Below are 23,390 nucleotides of genomic sequence, written 5' to 3'. Positions count from 1 at the left end.
ATTCCGGAAAGAAGCAGGACTTAAAAGCGCTCAGCATTTCCAACAAATCCGAACCAGATCTACCGCCAAGGTCAAATGATTTTTATGTATATTGATAGTCATTGATGTCATCATGTTTGGCTAATTATTGACTCCTCCATTATTTATGAATCGAATTTTTTGGTGCTCCAGTGTCAAAAAGCGTTAGTACTTTCATCGTTGCCGAGCTGTGACTATTACCGAAAAACCACAATAGTTGACATCTCAGTTCAATTAAATTACACCTCTCCCCACATACGGAACTTGACAAAGGAAAAATAAAACACAAATAAACCTATCATCGAACGAACGAACGAAATGGCCTCAAATATTCCGCTCGCATCCGTGTCCAATTTTTCTTCCTTCCCGAGGCTCATTTATCAAACAGCCAGCAGCCGAAGGAAAAGTGTCACTTTCGTTCGCGTTTAATAAAACATATCCATTCCGATTTCCTCCTCCCACCGGGCTGATATGTTTGTTTCTTGCCTTCTGCTCTATCAAACGTATCAAGATATCCGATGGGGTGCGGGGGAAAACGTTCCCCGACTGTCATCTCTCATATTTTATTCGACTTCGTTAGCGGATGACGACTGCCTGCCTGCCTGCCTGCCTTTCTATCGAGTTCACGGTCGGATCGTGAGCGATGGCTCGTTCGAAACCTACACCCATCAGGCATTCGGGGAGCAATGTTTGTAAAATCTTTATTCTCATCCTGAATTGGCAATAAAGGTGCATTTCGGCTTCGTAGGACGTAGGTATTGCCGGAAGACAAAAGTTACGTAACCTCTTTATACGGTGGCATTTCCGCTTGCCTTCTGTTTCGACACCCGCCCGCACCCTCCACGGTACGTGTTCCGACGTTCTTCGTCTGCTGTCAATGTTTACTCAATGATTCTACGTTATGTCGTTTTGTGTGTTCCCGGGCAACATGCGGGGGAAAGTGAAAAGCATTTCAGGTATGTTAGAATTGATTTTGGGCATACATAAATCATGATTTTGGACTGCGAAACACAAGGACCGAATCTATTTATGAATATGGATTGCGAACGGCGGATCTTCACGGATCTTCGGTCGAAGTGCTTTTTGTTATTTTGTGCTGCATAAAATAGCTTGGTATGACAGGGTGTGCTTGTTTATGAAATATTTATTTGCAATAGAATGGAATTACTCGCGGTTCTTCGGTTTTCTAAGAATAATCATATTGAAGAAAGTTTCCACTGTATAACAAAGAAAGACGTTTGATCTCCTACAAGTTTGAAAAGTTTTGTCTGTCTGAGGTGTCAATCAGCATAGGAAAATTTCGGTTTGATCTCAGGTTGGTGCGGTTGCTTCATTCAATAACAACGAAGCAACGCGAAGCAAAGCATAAATCGTTATCCTTCCAAATAACCTCATCCAATCAGTAGCAACAATTTAAACTCACCGTTCGCCGAAATCTGCACCAAGTTCCTATTTGTTCAGCTGCTCGCTCGCGCCCCCAGGGCAAACTGTGTACACTTCCATCTGTTTTCTTCCGTACCAACCGAAAATTACGGTGAACTCGAAATCGAGATTAATTTTCATCCAAAGATGCTCCGGCTCACATACGTCAGTCTGATCCTGGAATGCAACCAGACCGGCTCACCCGAGGGATGAAGCGGCTGAAGAGGAACCCAGCTGACACGCAACGTTTTACCTGATGCTTGTACGTCTTCATCGTGCCTTGCTTGGGTCGTCTTACGACCGGGCCCGGTGCAGGAATGTACCGATTGTGATTTTATGTAATTAGAAAATTAATCTTAAATGAAAACAGCACCGCCACCGTCACCGCACATCAGATCTTACTTTCGCTTCTGGCATGCTCGGAAATTGGAACCAGAAATGACACACGGTCTTCATCCCGGGCGAAAGCTCCTCTACATTGGCTGCGACATTGGTTCACGGTCCGTGCGCAATCTTCTGGAAGACGGATTCGATGCTTGTTATTAAAAGTAAAATATTTGTGTTTGATTTTTCGGAAGTTCCTACCCGGTGGAACTCGAACCGTGCCTCGTGTCTCTCAATTTGGCAAATCTTCCTGTAAAGTTGCTTAGACATCTTGAAGTCACATACAATGGAATACGAACCAACCGTACCAACCGTACGTTGGAGGTTTACCACCAGAAGCGATTACACAATTGCCGCTCAATCAAAACCTGAAGGTATTCCAATTAATCAAGTCCTGCTTCAGCCCGAATAAAATCCTTTTGTTGACACTTGAAACCCACGTCAGAAACATTTCAGCCACACCTATAGACGAAAATTATCCTTAAGGAATCGTCTCATGCCTTCGGAGCATCGTACATCGTCCTACATGTTCGGTATATGGAAAATGAAATTCGATATAATTTATGTCTCTCCACACACTCGCTCGGGCACGTGAGAGGGCCTTCAATGAACCGGGCATACCACGGAAAAGACAAACTATGTATTTATCGATGGCAGGTGCACGAGCAGGAAGACAGCAGCAGCAGGACAGGGATGCTGCGAGGCGGATGGGGCGGAATCTGGCAAGTGTTTGGTGTTAATAAATTTGCCTCGAATTTCTCCGGTGGCATCCTGCCCGTTGTGTTTGCAGCCAAAGTCAATCCGGAGGAAGTGGAACTTCCGACTTTTGCCAGCTTTCTTACACCGGATAGATGCCGACCGAAAGCGGACGAGGGGTCGGCAATTAACAGTGGTGTTCTTTTAAAATTATTGTACAAAATGGTTCGAAAGTACCCAGAAGAATTTCATGAAATTTTGTGTGTAGAACTACGAAAGTAGAATAACCGAGAAGAAGTGTTCTGTAGAGCGCCAGTTTTGTGCGAATTTGCAAAGTTAGGGACTTCAGCTGGCTACGTAATCCGTAGAAAGCCCGATTCGCGGTTGCAATTCGTCGTTTCACTTCGTTGTACTTCTAGTTGGCAGTGTTAATGGTAAGTCCCAAACTCGCTGCTTCCCATTTTAAAGGCCTGAAAGCCTCTTCCACTCCTTTACGTTCCAATGATACCGACGTCATCCGCAATAGCAACGTTGAATAGCAGGTTAGACAGTGCATCCCATTGCTCCAGTTCATTCAACGTCACGAAAGCGGCTAAAGTCTCATCCGCTATTTTGACGCATGATTTTGACCCATCCAGTGTCGCACGAATCAGCGCAATTACGTTCGTCGGAAAACCATGTTTTAGTATTACCTGGCACAGCTCATTTCGTTTGACTGAGTTGTACGCCGCCCTAAAATCCACAAACAGATGATGAGTCTGAAAATTGTACTCTCGGATCTTGTTTAGTAAATGACGCAGGGTAATCATCTGATCCATCGTGAAGCGACTCTCACGAAAACCAGCTTGGTACTTGCCAACGAAGGACTCCGCTCCGGATACGGGAAAGCACCTTACAGACATAATTGAACAATGTAATGCCTTTATAGTTTTTACACTCGAATTTATGTCCTTTTTCGAAAATAGGGCAAATGAGGCCCGGCATTCGTTCTTCCTTCCAGATCCTACCGTTGTAGAGCTCACTAATTGCCTTTTTAATTTCTTCCTGTGTTGGTGGCTCAACAGCTTGGCCTTCACCTGCAATTCTTAACCAGTTTCTGCTGATCTCCGTGTTTACCTTCCTATCCAATAACATCTAGAAGAGCTCCTACCACCTGGCTGTTACCGCCATTTTATCAGTAAGCTGGTTGCCGGCACTATCATTGCACCTCACAAGTATGGCAAAATTCCTGAACCTCACAGTGCTCTCAGTGCAAGCACTTGCTGCATTCCACAACCTTGCGCGAATCTTACACACGACAAGATAGTGGTCAGAGTCAATATTTGGTCCCCAAAAAAACCGTACATTGATGACATCCGGAAAGTGTTGATCGTCGATCAAGACATGATCGTTCTGAGAGCTAAAGTCCCCATTTGGATGCCTCCAGGTGTGTTTCCGACTATTCGTTCGACGGACGTGGAAAGTAGATAGTAGAGATGGCCATTCCTCAGGTCGCGACGAAGTGGTTGAGCCTCAGACCATTATCGTTAGTGGATAGATAAAGGTTATGTATTCCAATGGCAGACCGATCAAATGAAAATATCAAATTCATAACAGGATTAGTTCTAAATAACAAGTACTTTATAATAAAATCTCCTTTGTTTTTTAGGTTTCGTTAGAATTTAAAATAACAAAAGTTGTAACAAAATCTGCTTTAGGCATATCACAAATATAGCAAATTATGAAATAATTTGACCTAGTTTATAGCAAGATGAGTCACAAATATCAGCATTCTATTCTGCTTTATAACCAAATTGTAGCAAAGTTTGTTATAAGCAACAAAACGAGATAGAATCTTTGTGGAATATTTTTTGAGTCGCAAGTTTTTACATCACATTTATAACAAAGTTTGATAGAAATATCAACTTGAGCTACAATTCTGTAATATTTTTGTTAGAATAATCTGATCAGGAGAACGGAAGAATTCCGTCTCCGATGATGATTTTCACATCATGTTTTGGGGCACTCTCCATAGGTCCTCTCGAGTCTATAGTAGAACTCGTCTTAGCATCATTGGAATTATCATTATTGTCGGTGCGTAACGGGTGGCAACATAAATTTTGGAATTTTTTCTCAAGCTGTCAAAAAAACACAAAGATACATGAAGAAGATCTGATTTACCGAAATTAAAGATACATTATCTGTTGTTGAAAAAAATTAGTGCACATTCGAAGACGGTCCGTAATCGGTTGTTCGGCGAAGCTTTCGTTTGACGTCGAAACAGAAGCGTTGTACGGCCGTCATGTCAACTTTGCGAATCCATCTCTTGATTCTACCAATCAACCGTTTGCAGTTCGTGGTTCTCCATTTATTTTTGTACACCAAGGAACTCAAAATCCCGAAGAAATCTTCGATTGGGTGCACTGAGGCACATTATTCGGGTCGTAGTTTTTGGGTAAAAATGGGATCGAATGGGTATTCAGGAACGATTGTGTTTTTTTTTTTGGCGTAATGCGATGATGCTCTATCCGGCCAAAACACGTATTGTCCATCTACATGATGTTTTTTTATATAAACGGGATCAAAATTTTTTTCAAACATTCGTCTGGTGCATCTTAATTGATAACCAGACCAGAGGGCTTGTTGATGAAGAAACGAGAAAGAGAACGATATCCTTCTGCGTCCAAAATTTTGGCTGGTCCTCCACTACCTTGCTTGCGAATAGTTGTCTATTCGCACCATCTTAGGATATGGTAAACAGTCGAAGCCGCAACATATCTGCTTTTTAAATGTTGTTCCGTATACTTTTTGCCGAGATTTCTGTTGCAGTTCGTAGAAGTGTACAACGCGCTCCCGAAATGTTTCTTGTCTCAACGCCATTTTTAGCAAAACTGGGCAAGCATAAACAAAAAAAAATATTTAACTGGAGGAGGAGGAGGAGGAGGAGGAGGAGGAGGAGGAGGAGGAGGAGGAGGAGGAGGAGGAGGAGGAGGAGGAGGAGGAGGAGGAGGAGGAGGAGGAGGAGGAGGAGGAGGAGGAGGAGGAGGAGGAGGAGGAGGAGGAGGAGGAGGAGGAGGAGGAGGAGGAGGAGGAGGAGGAGGAGGTTTTTGTCATCTTTCATAGTCTTTTTGTCATCTTCTCGTACTAATTCCCTTGTATGTTCGTCGTTTTTTGTTACTTTTTTCGGTGGCTTTTTGCCGTTTTTGTCATTTTTTGGTGCTGTTTTGGTATCTTATATGATATTTTATTTTATTATACCTATTCTTCGTCTTTTGTCGTCGTTTGACCGAATTTGTTTTTGTTTTTTCGTCACTTTTTTACACTTTTCTCGTCGTCCTATTTGTTGTCAAGATAAGCAAATGGTGTCTTTTTATCAGTGTTGCGAAGCCCACACTCGTGTGGTCTAATTTTCTCACACACGCGTATTCATTCTAACGAACGCGCCGGCATAAGTATCCTTTTCGGAAAAAGTAATGCAAAACCTGTAGCCCAGTGCGCCACGATGTCTCACAGCAGCTGATTGCTCAGGAGTTATTTGGTTCGCGGCATAGGCTATGCAGGAAGACAATGTGAGGGTGTGCGTGCGCGAGTGTGTAGGTAGCAAAATGTCTGCACACAGCTACGGTGGCTGTATGTTTTACGCTTGCATGTGCGGCGTAAGCGTTGAATGCCACATGCTTCCCATACTCACTCGCGTGAGAGTAGACATCGTTGGCTTCTCGCTCGATTTGCAACATTGCTTTTTATTATCTTTTCGCCGTAGTATTTCTGTCGTACATTCGTCGTCTTATTTGCCTGTTTTGTCACCTATTTGATGCTTTTTAAACATCTTTTTGTCGATTTTTATTGTGTTTGTTGTTTTTTGGTGTTGTTTTGACGTCTTTTCATGTTATTTCCGACATATGTCGGTCTTTTCATTAAGTTTTCAATTTATTTTGTATCATCTTTACTTTATTATTATTGGGACCTGACATGCTACTTGAAAATGCACATAAATTGCACGGAATTAACGTTAAAATTAGACTTAACACTGGTTCTATTTTTACGTAATTAGTTTACTTATCACAAAAATACCAAGCTCTTGAATTAACAACTCTTGCCCTCACCTTAAGGCCTCATTTTGTTATGCAATTCTTTTAGAGAAGGTGTGGCACGTGCTCCAGTGTGCCCCAGTCTGTGAATACCGGTAGTAGTAGAAGTGAAGGGAATGACGCCGATACTCTAGAATAAGTATTTCAGTTGTTGTTTTTATTTTTAATAGAATAAATACATTAAAAAAATCCTAAAAAAGTAATTTTTAGGCCCAAGAATATTAAAACCAGATGCCAAATGGGTGTATGTTATAATACATTGAATGACTGAAACACGGTAAGTAAAACAGATCTTTGATAAAGAAACTGACATGATTTTCGTGTTAAAAGACATCAGGTTAGCAAAAACTAGTGTCATTCAAAGTACACATAACACAGTTGATAATGCTATCAAATCAGACAGCAGTGCCCCTCGGTGCTTAGCCGGAATGTACGCATCGGCAATACAGCGGTACCTTCTTTTAGCCGCGGCGTGTCTAATCAAGCTTCCAGGGCATGGTGGTGGCAGTGCGAAGCACTGCACTTCCCCTCCCGAGGGGAATGTATTGCTTCGATACGATAGATGGGAGAATCCTTCCACCATCGTCGTCGTCGTCGTCGTCGTCGGCATCTATCAGGAGTGTTTTGTTTGCGGAAGAGCTGTGCTGCTCGGCCTCGTACCTTCCACGTTAGTTCGTCGAAAGTTTGACGATAGTTTGCCACAGCGCAGCGAGCCGCAGCAGGTTCTGTTTACTCTGGCCTTCTCCCGCACTCTGCCCTTTGCTGCGGGAAGTTGCTGTGCACGTTTAATATGAAAATATTTCCGAAAATAATAGTAATAATAATGAACCCCAAATGCGGCGGGTGCCTCCCGGTTCGTGGCGGAGGTGGGCTCTGGAAGGCAAGTAAATTTGAGAATTTATAGAATATTTAGATTACTTCTTTATCATTGGAGAAGATGTGTGGCAGAGCTGCCGCCGTTTGGCACTCTGGAGAAGTGCCAATTTTGGAACGATACGATGCGGTCGCAGCCAACAACGACTAGGACGACGACGACTGGTGCCTGGTTTTGCGAGATTTGATTTATTTGACTGGCGGGGAGGCGCAGAATATTTGTTTAACGAAAATACAAACAACGTGCGGTCTTCTCTCATTAGAGCCCGAAGCACTAGTTTTGGGTGGGTTGAGTTAAGTGTCATTAATTTTTGTTCGCGAGATCGATTTTTCGATAGGAAAATACGTTCGCTGTAGCTATATTATTCTGCTTTAAATTGAAAGACTACACTCTTACATGCCTAGTGAGATTCATCAGAGAACGTCTCGTCTGTTTTTGATGACAGTTTTCCACAGTCAAAGCTCACGATCACTGCACGGATGCATTGACTTAGCGCAGGAATCAATGTAAGTCTAACGCAATTCACAGCCGTGTGGCCGTATAACTAATCCCAAACTTTTAATTTGATATTAGAAGAAGCATAAACAACTGTAATAATATAATGTGGTCTCGGTTTAGACCGATAGACCAGAAGAAATATGTAGAAGCCGAGAGAGATTGGAGACTCTTAGGTACACTTTGGCGAACAGTTGCAGAGCGAAGGGTAAAAGTTGGCGCATTCCCGTGTCACCTGTTCACTGTTTCGAGATGAACGGAACAGAATTGAAAGTAGTGTGTCCAGTTTTACAAAATTTATAATCAGAAAAACAACAATTTTTTTAAAAAAATTAAAATTATCTTTTCAGGAAACATAAATTGAAAAAAAAAGCTCAATTTCGTTTTTCGAATCATGAGGAAGGTTTTTTGTTTCAAAAAATCCTTCGGCATCACTGATGTTGTTGGCCATCCGAATCAGGCCGGTTCGCAAGTCGATTGTCCATACGTCCTGGGCGAAGAGTGAATTTATATGGTACGCCAACTTTTCACATATCTTCCCAAACCGCAACCCCACCACATCCATGGCTGGGTTGCCGTTGATGGTTGTTTATGGATTTTCTGCTGCACTTCCAGCGCCGTAGCAAACATCCTCGGAGTCTGCTTTCGGGATTTATGCAGCCAGCAACAACGCTCGCTTGCCATGGCGAAAGACGTTCGCTCGTTTTGTCTTATGCGGATCCGGATAGGTAAATGGTGAATCCTTAGTCCTTAGGAGATATCTTCTCGCACTTTGGCCATAGAAAAGTTTCCTTAAGTGGCGGTTTCATTCCTGAGCGAGCAACTACAAATCAATGGTTTGGTTTTCAAACAAGACTGATTTACTTGACCCACAACAAGTGCAATAGTTGTCTCGGTTGTAAAAACTTGTGCAGCCCTGTTCTTCCTTGCGTGACTACATTAGGTAACAATAACACTTTATTATCGAAAATCTCAACCACAGTGGAACATTTTCAGATTACCAATCGATTCAATGACATGACAGAGGGCTGCCATTTCCGAAGCAATGTTAACAATGCATTGGACAGGAGCAAAACAGTTTTTGATATTAGTTCTCTGCATAACACAAATCCAAGTTAGTGTTCAATTAGTCTAACCTTCCTTCAATATTTCTCACATCCTTTCTCGAAAATTTTCAAGCCATTTGAAATTGAGTTGGATTCGTTTGCACCATACCCGAATTCGGACCCGTCAGTAGTCGATTACGGAACCGTTCGCGCCTTTAAAAGGTCGCGTAATAGTTTAGGCATATCGGGAAATTTTACTATGTTTCGAAACCTGGGCCACGAAGTTCAAACGGTGGTGGAGTACGGTACCGTAAAAGATGGACGATTTATTCCTATGGTCCGATGGAGGAAGGGCTTTTGCGAGTTCTACGACACGAACTACCCCTTTTCGGAGAGTGTCCTCGAAAAATCCAACCTTCCACCGAAGGGAACCTGTCCGTTGCCGAAAGGAAAATATGCCATCGATGGATTGGACGTTTCCGTCGAACATCTACCGCCGGTTTACGCTCCCGGGGTATATTATTTGAGGTTTTTAGCCTCAATCAATACGAAATATGTCTGCGGCTTCACCGTTATGGCAACGGTGTCCTATTGAGTTTTGATCGTCATTTTTAAATACATGAGCTGATTGAAGTTTTTTTTGAGAAAATATAATACTTTCTTCTAAAAGTTGTTTGGTTTGCCCGAAGTGTCCCGAAATTGATTTTTTTTTAAATATTTCATAAGTCTTTAAATATGTATCCCAGCGATAAACAGTCTTCAAATAAAATGTGGCTTTTAACATACTGAATAACCATGTAGAATTTTTGAAAACAATTGAAAAGTCGTGTGCAAAGTTATTGAGCGGAATTGAAGTTGCGTTGGATTCGTTTGCTCCATGCCCGGATTCGGACCCGTCGATAATCGATTACGGAACGCTTTGCGTCTTTAAAAGAACCCGCACGAGTTTAGGTATATCGGGACATTTTGTTATCTATCGAAACCTGGGCCACGATTTTTTAACTTTGCTGAAGTACGGCACCGCAAAAGACGGACGATACTACCCCATACTTCGAAATACGAACGACTTTTGTGAGTTCTACAACACGGAGTACCGCTTTTCGGATAGCGTCCTCAAAACGTCCAACTTTCCACCGAAGGTAACCTGTCCGTTTCCGAAGGGAAAATATTACATCGATGGATTGGACGTTTCCGTCGCCATTTTCTGCCACCGGTTATCGTACCCGGGATTTATTATTTGAGGATTCTGGGCCCAGTCAATACGAAGTATGCTACATTCACGTAGCCAGAAGGGGGGGGGGGGGGGCAGGCGGCCTATTTCGACTCCGATTGTTTTATATGTGCTGGCGGCTTCAAGATTATGGCAACGTTATCTTACTGAGCATCGATCAACATTCGGAGTGCTGCTGATGGAAGTTTTTTTGTAGACAAAATATAATACTTTCTCCTAAAAGTTGTTTGGTTTGTGCGAAGTTGCCCGAAATTGATTGTTTTTTAATATTTCATGACTCATAAGAAAAAGTGACAAAACTTCCTCAACTCACCAGGTCGAATGTTCTTTACGTACGATGATTAATGCTATGCCATTTTTATTTGTGTGACGGGCAAACCAGGGCTCCAGGTTACCAGGTGGTAACCAGGCTTCATTCTCGGATTTTTGCTCAGTAGATGCTCATTTGACTGCAGCGCCTCAACGAAACAGAATTCGAAAAAGTAGTGTACAAGGCAATTGTAGAGCTAATTATTATCTACATTATTGTTGAAGAAAGTATAGTTCTATCGTTTGTATTTACGGCGCAAAAAGAGCGCTCATTTGGCTACCAACGGGGTAGCAATCGCATAGCGTCGTAAATACAAAAGATAGAACTATGCTTTCTCGTTGATTGCTAATTGGCTTGAAAATTCCTTACTGAGATGTACCACCAACGGCAACACGAGTGGTGAGTCGGTGACGCAGTCGTGCACGTCTGCAGTTCCCCGTCGGTCGTATTTATCGGCTGCTGAGGAAAGGAAAGTATGCTGAGCGTGTGTTGGAGCTGGAGCACTCGTTTCTCTGCCGTGAAGGAATATCTGACTGCTGAAGTTCTGGAATTGGAAGGAAATATGCTGCTCGTGACAACGAAACGATCAGAATTATCGTCACTTGCAGCTGGCCATCCGCAACAACGAAGAGTTGAACAAATTGCTGTCCGGTGTCACCACTGCTCAGAGAAGTGTTTTTCCGAACATCCAAGCTGTTTTGTTGCTGCCCAAGAAGACGGAAAAGAAGGCTTAAATTTCCAACATATTACGTCGAAAAAATGTTCTTTTAAGGACAAAACATAATGTTCATGAAGATTTGAGGAATTTTCGCTCACTGATTTTATTTCCTATTTAATTCGATTGATTCTAATTGTTCGCTTCTTATCAAATAATAACCGATCGCCTCTCGCGCTTCTGTCCGCTTGTTGCTGCTGGTTGAGTTGGCCGTCTCGGAAGGTACCACAGCAGCCAACAAATATACCAGCTCCAAGTAAATGTGTTCGGTCAAGCGTCAAAATGCATAAAACCATGGCTTTAGTAAAATAAAATAGTTTTAGTAACATCTTTTGTATCTTCATATAAGAATTTGTTCGTTCTTCAACGAACGGTTTTCGGTAATTGATGAAACCTAGGAAACTTGGAACTTAGGGCTTTTCACTCGGTTTTCTTAAGCAACACAAATTTATCCATCACCAATGCTACCGTAATAATACGTAGCGTAATTTTTCTTTGGCAGCAAAAAGCGAACGGCTCACTGGTAACTTTGGGCTTTTGTTCAGACTGAAATTGACATTTTATTTAACGTAGATGATAGAATGAAGGACCATGAAAAATAGGTGTGACCGATTCTTGTCGCTTGCTCTGGTACATAATACGAGGTAAGCCGGCGAACAGCATTATTCAAACGCTAGCTCAGCTGAGCTACTGCCAACATCGTTTGCCAGGGCAAACGAAAGTCACGCTCGACTCGTGCACGTCTGCAGTTCCCGGTTGGTCGTGTTCATCGGCTGCTGAAGAAAGGAAAATATACTGAGCGTGTTTGAGCTGGAGCATTCGTTTCGCTGCCTTGATGGAATATCTGGCTGCTGAAGTTTTGGAATTGGCAGGAAATATGCTGCTCGCGACAACAAAACGACCAGAATCATTCCACGTCACTTGCGGCTGGCCACTTGAAGTGGGATTTTATCGTGACTCTGGACCATACACGAACGGCTTCGTCGATCGCTTAGCTACAGAGCCTTTCCGGTTATTTCGGAATTGACGCGGTTTTTACGCGAATTTCGGAATCTACCGCACATGTGCTCAATTAGTCTATTTTTTCATGTAGTATTGAAATCCACAAAGTTTTTTTACCCGAATTTTGGAATTTACGTGGTTTTTAACGTGAATTTTGGAATTTACGAATTTTTTACGCGATTTTGATTTACGTGGAACATATCCTTCGCGTTAAAAGCGACTTGAGTGTACATTGAAAATATGTTTGTGCAAGGAGGCGTGCAGTGGGGAGGCAATAACGAAAAACTAATGGTTTAAATTTTTAAATTGCAAACATGTGTGGGAAACGCAGAATTTTATACTCGCGTGGATGTATAAAAAGGTGGAATCTCCGCAATACCAAGTTATGTTTTATTTTTCCAATTCTATCACTCCCGTGTACGCACAACCACACATTCGTATGCGACGATATTATTTTCGTACGGCTGCTCTTTGTTTCTACCATAGAGAGTATAGACTTTTATCCGTGCGATAGAAACAACCAGAGCCGTAGCGTGACGCCCTTGGCGGAAACCCAATTTGGCACCCCCTTGTTTCCTAAACCAGTGTTCCTTGCTGGTTTATCATTTTTTCGTATTTATCGTATTTTTCGTATTTATTTCGTAAATGGATTAATTTCGGATGGCAATGATAAAAAATACAAAAGGTAATGCAATGAAACAAATTATCCTTAAAGCCTACGCTTATTAAGCCTTCTATAAAAATACTTTGACGCCGCTGAAACCATTGCGATGGCCGATCAAAAGATGGACGTCGGCATATTATTCAGCTCTTTTGCGGCCTTGGCGATTAGCTCCTTCTCCATTTTGACCACAACATTATTTCAGCACACTTAAATTTTTTTTATCGAACTCTGAGCAGCCGAACGTTCGGTAAAATTCGATGGTGCCAATCGACGTTTACGGATCATTAGTAGGAATGTTTGGCATCATAAAAAATTCTTACCGAACGTTCTGCTGCTCAGAGTTCGGAATGTGTATCTTCACTGACCGGAATACCCACGGACCCACAGGACGTAGTGCGATAAACGTGGAAAGTAATAGCGGTAGAAATTCACTAAGATTACCACTTTATTGACGACAAGAAAAAAGAGCTCTACAGTGAGTGCATATTTATTGCATATGACCTGCATGGCCGGTATGCGAGAACCATGATAACCATGATCTCCTGCGGTAGGCGCCAGAGAGCAAATAATAATAATTGGATCTCAACGATGCCATCAAAATACTATTTAAACTATACGTAACACGGTACTTTTGTTAAGTGTGAGGAAATGCTCCGTTTGAGCAACGCTTTAAATTTTTTAATTTGTTGCAGTCGGAGAACGTTGGGAGAGTTGATGATCGCCGGTACAATGTTTATCTCCGGGCGGTTCATCTCTTCTAGTGATCTTTTGGCATAATAGTCCAGGGTCGGCCAAAAACTTGCGCATCCTATGCGCGATACTTCTTGATAAAGACGGTAGCTTCCGGTATGTACTTCGTACTGTATCTTTGTATCTACTCGTTTACCGTAAACCTCGAATGAAACAACAGCGGCTTGAATATTTTCTTCCCACTGATCATCAACCACAGAAGGATCTTCTTTGGACAGATATACTTGACGTCATCGTTTATATTCTTGGTGGGGGACGTAAAGTACGCGGTTCCCTGCCAGTCGTTGCCGCCCAGCGTCAAGTAGTTTTCGTCGTCCATTATGACCGCGACACCGTGCTTCGTCGGAAAGATGTTTTCCCCAGTACCTTCAGTTGTTCGCTGGGCGATTGCATGCTACTCAGACATAGCCAGCATCGATTGACACTTACACTTAAAAATGGCCATTTTGGTCAAGTACTTCTTCACCGTTTCCGTTCAACGCTTTCACCTTTCTCGCGGGGGAGGATGTTGTTACTGTCAGATAAGCTTTTTTCAGCGGATAAGAAGCGCTTGACTATGCCCAACTTCTTCGCTACGGAGTGGAGCTGACAGTAACAAAGCATCGAGCGTAATTGTTTGACTTTTCGCCATGGCTGCTGCACGCAAATCACCTGGTAATGTGACATAAAAAATCGCTCAGTTCAGCTTTTCAATGCATATGTTAATGCTAATGCTTTACCGAGATTCAAGTCGTTTTTGGCGCCCCAAGAGAGCACCCTTGGCGTGACTAGTCTGGCCAACCGCCCGCTACGGCGCTTGAAACAAGCAGTACGTTGCGGATAGTCACTTCGACAAGAACGTTACGATTAGGTATCAACGTGCTGACCAGAGGAGAGACTTCAGTTTCAATTATCCGGAAAAAACACTTTGGTGGGATATGGGAGGCAGTGGTTTGTTGAACCAATTATGAGATTCTTCGGTAAGAATTGAATCAACCACTCGTTCAATCAATTCCTAATGAATTAAGCCTATTTTTGAAAAACCCGATAATTTATTTATTTGTCATTATTTATTTTATTATTAAATAAATAAATAAGTAAGGAAGTAAATACTGAAACAAGTAATCACTAGACACAATCGCGGAACAAGTAAGTTTATTTATATTTCAGAACTATACTAATCATAGTGTAATTTCTAGTGGGCTTCCGGACGACAATTACCACCACATTCCAATAAAGTGTCAGAAACAGTTGTAACTAGTACAGAACCTTATTCAAAACCTCCAAACAAAACAAAGTTAACTGAATATTGATCTGAACTACAAGCTTATGTTAAATATTGGCGTTCACCCGCTACCGTTTCAGTTAGCAAACTAGTTATCGAATAGAATTTTGAATGCCAATATCAAATATCCAATCATTCAAAAAGCTAACAAACAGCGCCGTGCAGTATAAAATGCCAGATATACCAAAAAGCAGTTGATTTGCTTTTTATTTTAATGCTTATATTGGTTATCTGGGATATGTTGAATTAATTTTCGAAACAAAGTCGGAAATTCAAAACTTATGACCAAAGCATTCTGATATTACTACAGGTCACATAGCATTTTGGTGTTGCATGAATCCTTTTGAAAAATAAGACGTGACTCGATATGGCATACTAAGTAAATGACATATAGAGCATTGAACATGATGCTCGGATCAAAAATTTAGTATACTATGTAAGACTACGGAAGAAGAATTTGTCGTTAAGGAGTACGCACTGGTCCGGAGCTTCCTGACAAGTCACAATATGACTAAGCTCGTGAGATTTTGTTAATCAATGAATGGTGGCAAAAGGTTTTGTTATCAACTGCAACCGATTCATCTACTAATATGATTATAAATTGAGAGTAACGGTACCAAACTTAGATTTGTCTCTCGAATGGATCAATGTCACCCTTTAATTAATAAAATCAACAATCTCTGACTAATGTTGATATCATAATTGATGGCTGCAGATGAGCAAGTTATCTCGTGTTGGTTTTTTTGACTTAAAATAGAGTGACCTACCTTCTTTCGTTCGGTGGTTTGCATTTCTAGGTGAAGTATTGTTTCATCATTCGGAGCACAATCGTCGTTACACCTAAGCATACACCTGCTATCTAATATGTTTGCTCTAATTTTTGGTGTGAACTCTCTGCACCTACATTACCATGGAATTTTTAATGATTATCATCAACAGCGAACGTTATCTCGACAATATCGGAACCATGTGGCAACACCTATCGATTACTTTGTATCGCATTATTGAGTAAACCAAACACTCAACGGTGCACGTGTGTTTGGTCTAGGCATGTACTAGTCATCGAGTGGCCAATTTGTTCAGTTCAAAAATAATCATTAGTTCCGAGACGGTGTACGGAAATCAAGCGCAGTCGCAGCTGATTTTTTGAAGGAAGTGCTTCCCTAAATTGAAAATCTACCGGAAACAATGCTTGCTTCCATTAATTCACTTAGCTTTCTCTTTGCGCTCGCTCTGGTTGCATCAGGTAATTGTGTGGATTAAATCAGTTTAATGTTATAATTATTAACATGATGTTATTGTACTCACAGCTTCGGCACTGGAATGTTTTGAATGCTACGGATTGAGCAGTTGCAATGGCGCTGATCAGAACCGAACGGTGCAGTGTGACAGAAGTCGAGCTCAGGCTACGATTGAAAGTCTGAAGGTGGTTTACCCAGAAGTTGAGACTTCACTCGTCCCATCGGATAGTTTTGTCTGTATCAGAGTTAAACTAACACTAGAAGGTAAAGCTGATTGAAACCCTGTCCCTTTGAGCTGCCAATAACATACCGATTTCGTTTCGTCTCCAGGTCAATCGACAGAGTCCTTCAAAAGTCGAGGTTGTGTGTTCAATGCCAAAGGAAATGTTTGCGATCAGAAAACGATTTCGTTCAACGGAGCGCTCGAGTGTTACTCCTGTAACCAAGATAAATGCAATGCAGCTGCTGGACTAACCTGGAGTGTTCTGATGCTAGTGGCTGGTTGGATAGCTACTCACCTATGGTGATAATTATCCTAAAAACTTCAAGAGATCACAAATTATTTAATTAGATACCACACGAACATTGTCATGTCGAAAGTACAACTCAATAAATTTATCGTCAAATGTTGGACAGGTACTCTGCATGATTGGCGTGCCCGGGCTGGGGCACGTGCCCCACCTTCTCTGTAACTTTACCCGGCTGTAATGTAAGACAAAATAATTTATGTAACCCAGAAGCCCGTAATTTTTAATTTAAATAAGTAAATGAATTGCGTTTCGAGCCTTGTTTAGACTCAATTTCAAATTCAAATTCAATTCTAATTTCATGCCCAATTACAATACCAATTTGAAGTTATCGAAATGGACTGGTCAATGAAATGGTAAAGCTGTGATGAGATATAATATTCAGAAATGAATTATTAAAACAATTCAAATAAGAAAACAAAAAATCTTAAATTTCCTATGAAAAAAAAAATTATTTTGATATGGTGCAAATCGAGTAAATAAGAAGTTGAGACCCTCTTTTAGAACTAGTGTCGGCTCACTAAACCATAATTGTTTAATTTAAAACTGCTGATCAAAACTTAATAATGCATACTTGCTATAACTGTGTAACCGATAACGTACTTCCCATCAAATGAGCACATAAACCGCAAGTAATAGGTCGCAGGATCGATAAACGGTAGCAGATGGGCAACGGAAACTTCATATCCATCCGTGTAGTATTTCCCCTTCGGAAACGGACAGGTTCCCTGCGGAGGCAGGTTGAATTTCGCGAGCAGCGCATCCGAGAAAGGGTACTTCGTGTTGTAGAACTCGCAAAAGTCATTCCTCCATCGGACCATCGGGAAAAAATGTATGGATCGCGACAAAGTGTTTGTCGCTTACAAGTAGTGATGTCAATGAATCTGAATCTGATCGCTTCTATGATCTTGATCGCTAGAAGCGATTTTTTTCCATCCCTGACTATAGCATAAAAATGCATAATTTTTCAAAACTAGTGTCTTGGGAAAATTTTAATAATAAAATTTAGCGCATCATTTTACACTTCAGGGTGACCGGTTAAGGCGATACAAATTTTTATTTTTTTAAATGCGTTCAAAACAATATAGCGTCTTCAGTAAACTTGTTAAAATAGCAACTTTGCCGAATATAGTAACTATCTATATCTTATTGGTTGTGAATTTTAGTGGTAGTGGTTTGTTAGAAAAAGTAGAAACACAGGCAAACAGACGAGACACTCGCGATAATTCCATCGTCCAATCAAAAACCAGTCATTTTTCAAAAAAGCATGTTTCGCAACATGGCCACACCGCGGCGCGCAAGTGTTGCTTTGAGTTTTCAGTATAAAACCATTCATATGTACTAAACCCTACAGCATAAAACCCTGCAAATGCAAACTACTCCGCAACATGCATAACAGAGGGTGCTAGTGTGCAAGCAAAATGTGCAGGACGATAGTTTTTAAAGGATTTTCTTCTAAGTGTCATGTCAGTTCGTCAGTGGTAGAAAGCTCGGTATCTCAGGGTACAAACACAGGTTTGGTGTAGGACTACGAATGTATACACTTATAGGTATGGTCTCTCCTCTAAATGCTGATACCACGAACCTTTCTATTGATTTCGTATGAAGATTTCAAATTTGAACATTATTAGACCGAAGTATATGCTATGATTCGATATATCTACAACAATCGATGAATTCCACGCTTTAAATATATTAAATGATGGAACATAATTCGTCCTGCGTCAAATCTAGATTCGCTCAAGACCTAATTTCGATAGATTTAATGCAAGCTCTGATTTGATATACTGTCCGTCAAATTTTACATCAAGCTGTTGCCGTCACGCAGTTTCAGTGACTAGTTTTGAAATAACGGTATAGATTTGCAAAGATTCTGGAACTGTTAATAAACAACACAGATCTACATGTTAATTAGCCAACAACATACGGGCTACTTGTTGAAAAAGTTAACATAAAAAATGTACTCAACTGTATGTTGTGATCCTATGACCTAGAAGAAATTTGTGGGTATTCAGGGCACATAAACGAACTAATTTCTTCTTCTGCTTTTTAGCAAAGCAAAAAAAAGAGTAATTCTCGCTGAAACGGTGCCAATACTGGCACGAGGCCTTCGAATATTGAATCTTTTGCGCCTAATTGGTTAAAAATGGGTAAAAAATAAGAATCACGCTTTTAATACCTCGATATAGTGGACCCCTCGTTCGTCAAGGGCCCCAACAGTTTCAAAAAAAGTTGAATTTTGAGCAAACCTTGAGATCCATATCATGTGATATTTCATAAATTTGCCATGAAGCAACTAACAAATGACCTGGTTCTGTAAAGAAGAAAAACAGGGCTTTCAAATGGAGTAAAAAATTTTTGGCGACCATCTTCGATTTCCTCACTTTAGGGGTCCTTAAAGTGATCTTAAAAATGACCCACATCCCTAAGCTCAACATCACTTGTTTTATATTCAATCCTAAAACTTTGATCAAAATTTCAACCAAATCGGTCAACATTTGCAATTTTGAGACCATTTTTAAGAGTTGTAGAATTGGTTGCTTCCCATATATCACCCGCCTAATCTTCCAACTGAGCATCTTGTACACGATATAAGATTAGGCGGGTGATATATGAGAAGCAACAAATTCTACAACTCTTAAAAATGGTCTCAAATTTGCAAATGTTGACCGATTTGGCTGAAATTTTGACCAAAGTTTTAGGATTTTATATTCAATCCAAGTGATGTTGAGCTTAGGAATGTGGGTCATTTTTAAAGTCACTTTAAGGACCCCTAAAGTGAGAAAATTTTTAATTTTTTAGGTAAATTTCATATTTAATTGAAAAAATCTCATCTAACTTTTGTAGAACCATAGTGAATGTATATATATCCTGAAAGCTTTTTTTCTAAGTTTTCCAAAAATGTATAAAAAACTTAAAATTGCTTGGAAAATTATTGAGTTATTCATGAAAGTATGTGTACACCTAGCCAAAAAACGTTTTTTTGCAATAACTTGAAATTTTGGGGGTGCTAGGAAGATTTCAAATGTGTTTTTATGATGTACTAGGTGTGACTAACAACGTACAGAGAAGCATTTTTTCCGTGTAACACCGTGTAATTAAGGAATATATAAGAAATTTTCAGAGTGAAGCACGCTGCACTCAAAGGCTAACGACGGAATTCTTTACATTTTAGGTTGTGTTGCTGTCAAGTACAACAACAACTGAAAAGCAGAGTACTAAGAAAACCGCTGGAATGACCTTCTCTAATCTCTAAACATTTCTCATCTGAACCCCGGTGATATGAATGCGTTCACATTAAAAGTCATCAAGCGCCATACACAACGGATCATTTTAGGTAGCTTTTGCTCATGCTTGCCGCTAGATGGACAATGTTTTCGGCCGATTTTCGGAAATTTCATTGTTCGAACTTCCATTTCTGTTTCGTGCTAGAAGCGTTAACTCAACTTTTCAACTCGTAGACTCAGGCTGTAAAGCCCACAGCCAATAGATTTTATAAAAAATATTAACTCATATCCTGCAAATTATTTTTTTACCCCACAATTTTTAAAGCCAATTTCCAAGTGAGGGGTGACAAAAACTTTAAAAATATTTGCAATGGCCTAATATCTTTCCTCTTCCTCAGCAGCTTTGGCAATATAGCTCACATTCAACTTACCTCTTTCCAGCATCCAAGATAAACCATTTTAGAGGAAACTTTTAAGCCAATTTCCTTTTCTACAATCCGGACGCTCAGAATTCGCACATATTTGATATGGTTTTCAAACCATTTGTTTTCATTAAGTTAAAACAATAAATTCATAAAATGGGCGCTTTGCACGTATGTCAAAATGAATAGAATTACTCAATATTTAGATTAAAAATGAACTCGCCTAATCTGAACGAGGTGTTCTTCATATTAGTGAGGGTTCACGGTATGCGAAGGAAAATTCCGGTGAAATAGCATTCATATCATGTAGGTAGTTAACTCTTAGCAAAGCGACCCAAGTAACATTTTTGTTGTGTAATAGCTTATTAAACTATTGTACAGCTAATTCACGTGAAACAAGTGCTTTATAAGCTTTTGTACAACAAAAATGTTACTTGGGGATAGCATTTTATTCAAGCCACTAAACGAATCCAAAATGCATTCATCGGTGTAAAATAGAGATGGTCGGGTATGAAAATCTGAATACCCGAACCCGACCCGTACCCGATTAGGAAAAAATTGAAAACCCGTACCCGACCCGAACCCGCAAATTATTTTTTTTTCAATACCCGAACCCGGCGGGTACGGGTACGGGTGCGGGTTTCGGGCAAATTTTCCGCTACCCGACCAACTCTAGTGTAAAACCATTCATATATAGATCAAAAAATACAATAAAAGCAAGGAAACTCCATCGATTTCGGTTACTTTTCTTTTACGCGCTTCATGAGCACGTGTAGAACCTTACAAATTCACCTCTTTCGTTTTCATTCCGGAAAATGGATCGTCACCGATAGCCGCTCCCTTCTGCAGCAACATCAGCTGACTCAAGCGGGAGAGCAACGTGCAAAACGTGCTCTCCCTCTCGCATACAAACGCACAAATTTGACAGTTCTCTCTTGTTCTCGGTAACGTTCGCGGTGTTGTTTTGGTTTTGGTTAATCAATCGTCGCAGCTAATCGGTGTTTTTTTAAACGAATCTCCACATTTAAAGCAAGAAAATTACGCTCCAGTTAACCGGTAATCGTTATTTTCCGCGATAAGTGTTCCCGACTGTGTACGGATCTAAAGTGCAAGTGAAAATGGCATCCAGCTCGACCGACAGTTTCGGTTTCAATGGATTGAAAATCTTCGAAGTGGCTCGCGATTGTCTGCCCGACGAGCGCAAGAAGACGCAAAACCTGCTGGAAACCAAAGACGATATGCTGTTTGTGTGGAATTCGAAAAATTGCTCGGTGCTAACGCTGAACTGGCGTGCGGCCAACGCCAAACGGGACGAGCAGGCAAAGTATCAGGTTAGTGCTCTGCCCGAGTTGGGTTTGATTTTGCTGGTCGGCTCGCTGGAGGAACTGCCGGAACGGAACATCATGTACATAACCTAGCTGTTTTGGTTGGCTTCGGCTTCGTGTTGTTTCTTGTTTATTTTTGTTTCATGTTGCTTTACCTCTGCTGCGTCTGCGCGTAAAAAAGAGAGAAGTCGCGTGACGGTCTCTCACTGTTTCTTATACAGATACAGTAGAGGCTTCCTGAAATGGGGCACCAGCGTAGAAGTTCTTCAATTTGATGTTTTAAATATGTTTTGTTCGCTAAATTTAAAAAAAATCAACATAGATCAACTTTAAAAATTCAGGAAACAATTACGGTTTGTAACTGAAATTTATAATCAACTCATCAGAGTGTTCTCTTTGCAAATGAAAAACAATGATTTACGTTCTTCGTTTTATCAATACTACCTCACTGAACAACGTTGTCTGTTAAAAATTATTTGAAATTGCATTCGAAGTTTTTCTCAAAATTACAGCTTTCCAAAAAAAGCTATCAACATTTAACCATTTACCATTTAATTATGAAAAACTCAAATAATGGCTTCCCCTAACCTCGATTTTGTAAATCAATAAAAACTTCATAAAAAGTTGTTTTGTTCTATTTAAGATACATTCAAAAATCACTTATTTTAAAAAGTATGACTTTTTTTTATTTGTTCTGTAGGTTGGAATTATACTGATTCAAGAATAAGCAGAATTTACAAATTAAGGAAAAGGCCTGAAAGCCTCCATAAACTTGGTATTCAGCTTATCTTACTACAACTCCTTTTATTCAATACCTAAATTGTGCACCATTGTGAAATGTATACCTAGGTTCCAATAATGATACCTTTGTATAAAATAATGTATAGTCTGAAACAGATAAAAATTCTATTAAAACCTATCGTTAGTTCACTAGTACCATAGTAGAGCTCAGCTAGCTCCTCTGCCAAGGGCCGCCAAGGTGCAGAATTCTAACGTCAAACAGTATTTAGATCCGTTCGTTGTTAAAAGACGAATGACGAAAAAGGCTCCGCCACTCATCAGACCATCTGCCGGCGCGCAAGTGTCGCTCTAGAGACACATTTCTTAGCTTTTCTAGCGGAAGATTTTCACTCGCTGGTCTGTTTTTGTTTAGTCGCAGCGAACGAAAGCAGCTTGACGACTGTAGTTCCGAAAGTGCTTGTCGAACTCGTGTGTCGCTTCGTCTCCTATAATACTACCCACACCAACGTGTAGCTTAAGATGGAAGAGAAAAGAAAAGATGAAAGATTAATAAATATTAGGAGGAAAACTTCTGTCTAGTTTTTCACTTGTATGTTTTCACCGGTGGGTGGAGAAGGCCCATGGTTAGAGCATTGGGGTAGCATGTGTGCTCGCACGGGGCGGTGGGTGCTGCGGGAAAATCGCGTTTATTAATGGTATCTTTTCATCTGTGGTCTCTAAGCTACACAACCGAAGAAGGCCTTATATAGAATGCCGCCAGGATAATATTCGTCCATTCTTTTCGGAATGAATTACCAGCTTGAGTCACATACTTTATTGATCCACAGACAGAAAGTACCCTGCTGTGACTGTCTCTTCATTTTAGATGATGTATGGAAAATCTCTCCATGGAAAGAAAAAACCCGTAGAGAAAATTGAGCAACCGCCCGCCGCCTCAGTACTTCCATCGGGTACCGTACCGTCCGC

General features: G+C 40.7%; 1 protein-coding gene across 1 annotated transcript in view; it reads left to right on the top strand.

The window, feature by feature from the left end:
• The first annotated feature begins 21,350 nt into the window (after positions 1 to 21,350).
• LOC128739681 (nuclear pore complex protein Nup88) overlaps positions 21,351 to 23,390 on the top strand; it is a 138,080-nt gene continuing 136,040 nt past the window's right edge. Inside the window, exon 1 of the mRNA XM_053835177.1 lies at positions 21,351 to 21,689. Coding sequence (XP_053691152.1) covers positions 21,477 to 21,689 — 213 coding nt within the window. The 5' untranslated portion in view covers positions 21,351 to 21,476. The remainder of the gene's footprint in view (positions 21,690 to 23,390) is intronic.

This window comes from Sabethes cyaneus, chromosome 3 (genome assembly GCF_943734655.1).
Source record: "Sabethes cyaneus chromosome 3, idSabCyanKW18_F2, whole genome shotgun sequence".
In the NCBI taxonomy this organism is placed as follows: Eukaryota; Metazoa; Arthropoda; class Insecta; order Diptera; family Culicidae; genus Sabethes; species Sabethes cyaneus.
Note: the sequence above shows the minus strand (reverse complement) of the source record. Positions and strands in the feature narration are given on the sequence as shown.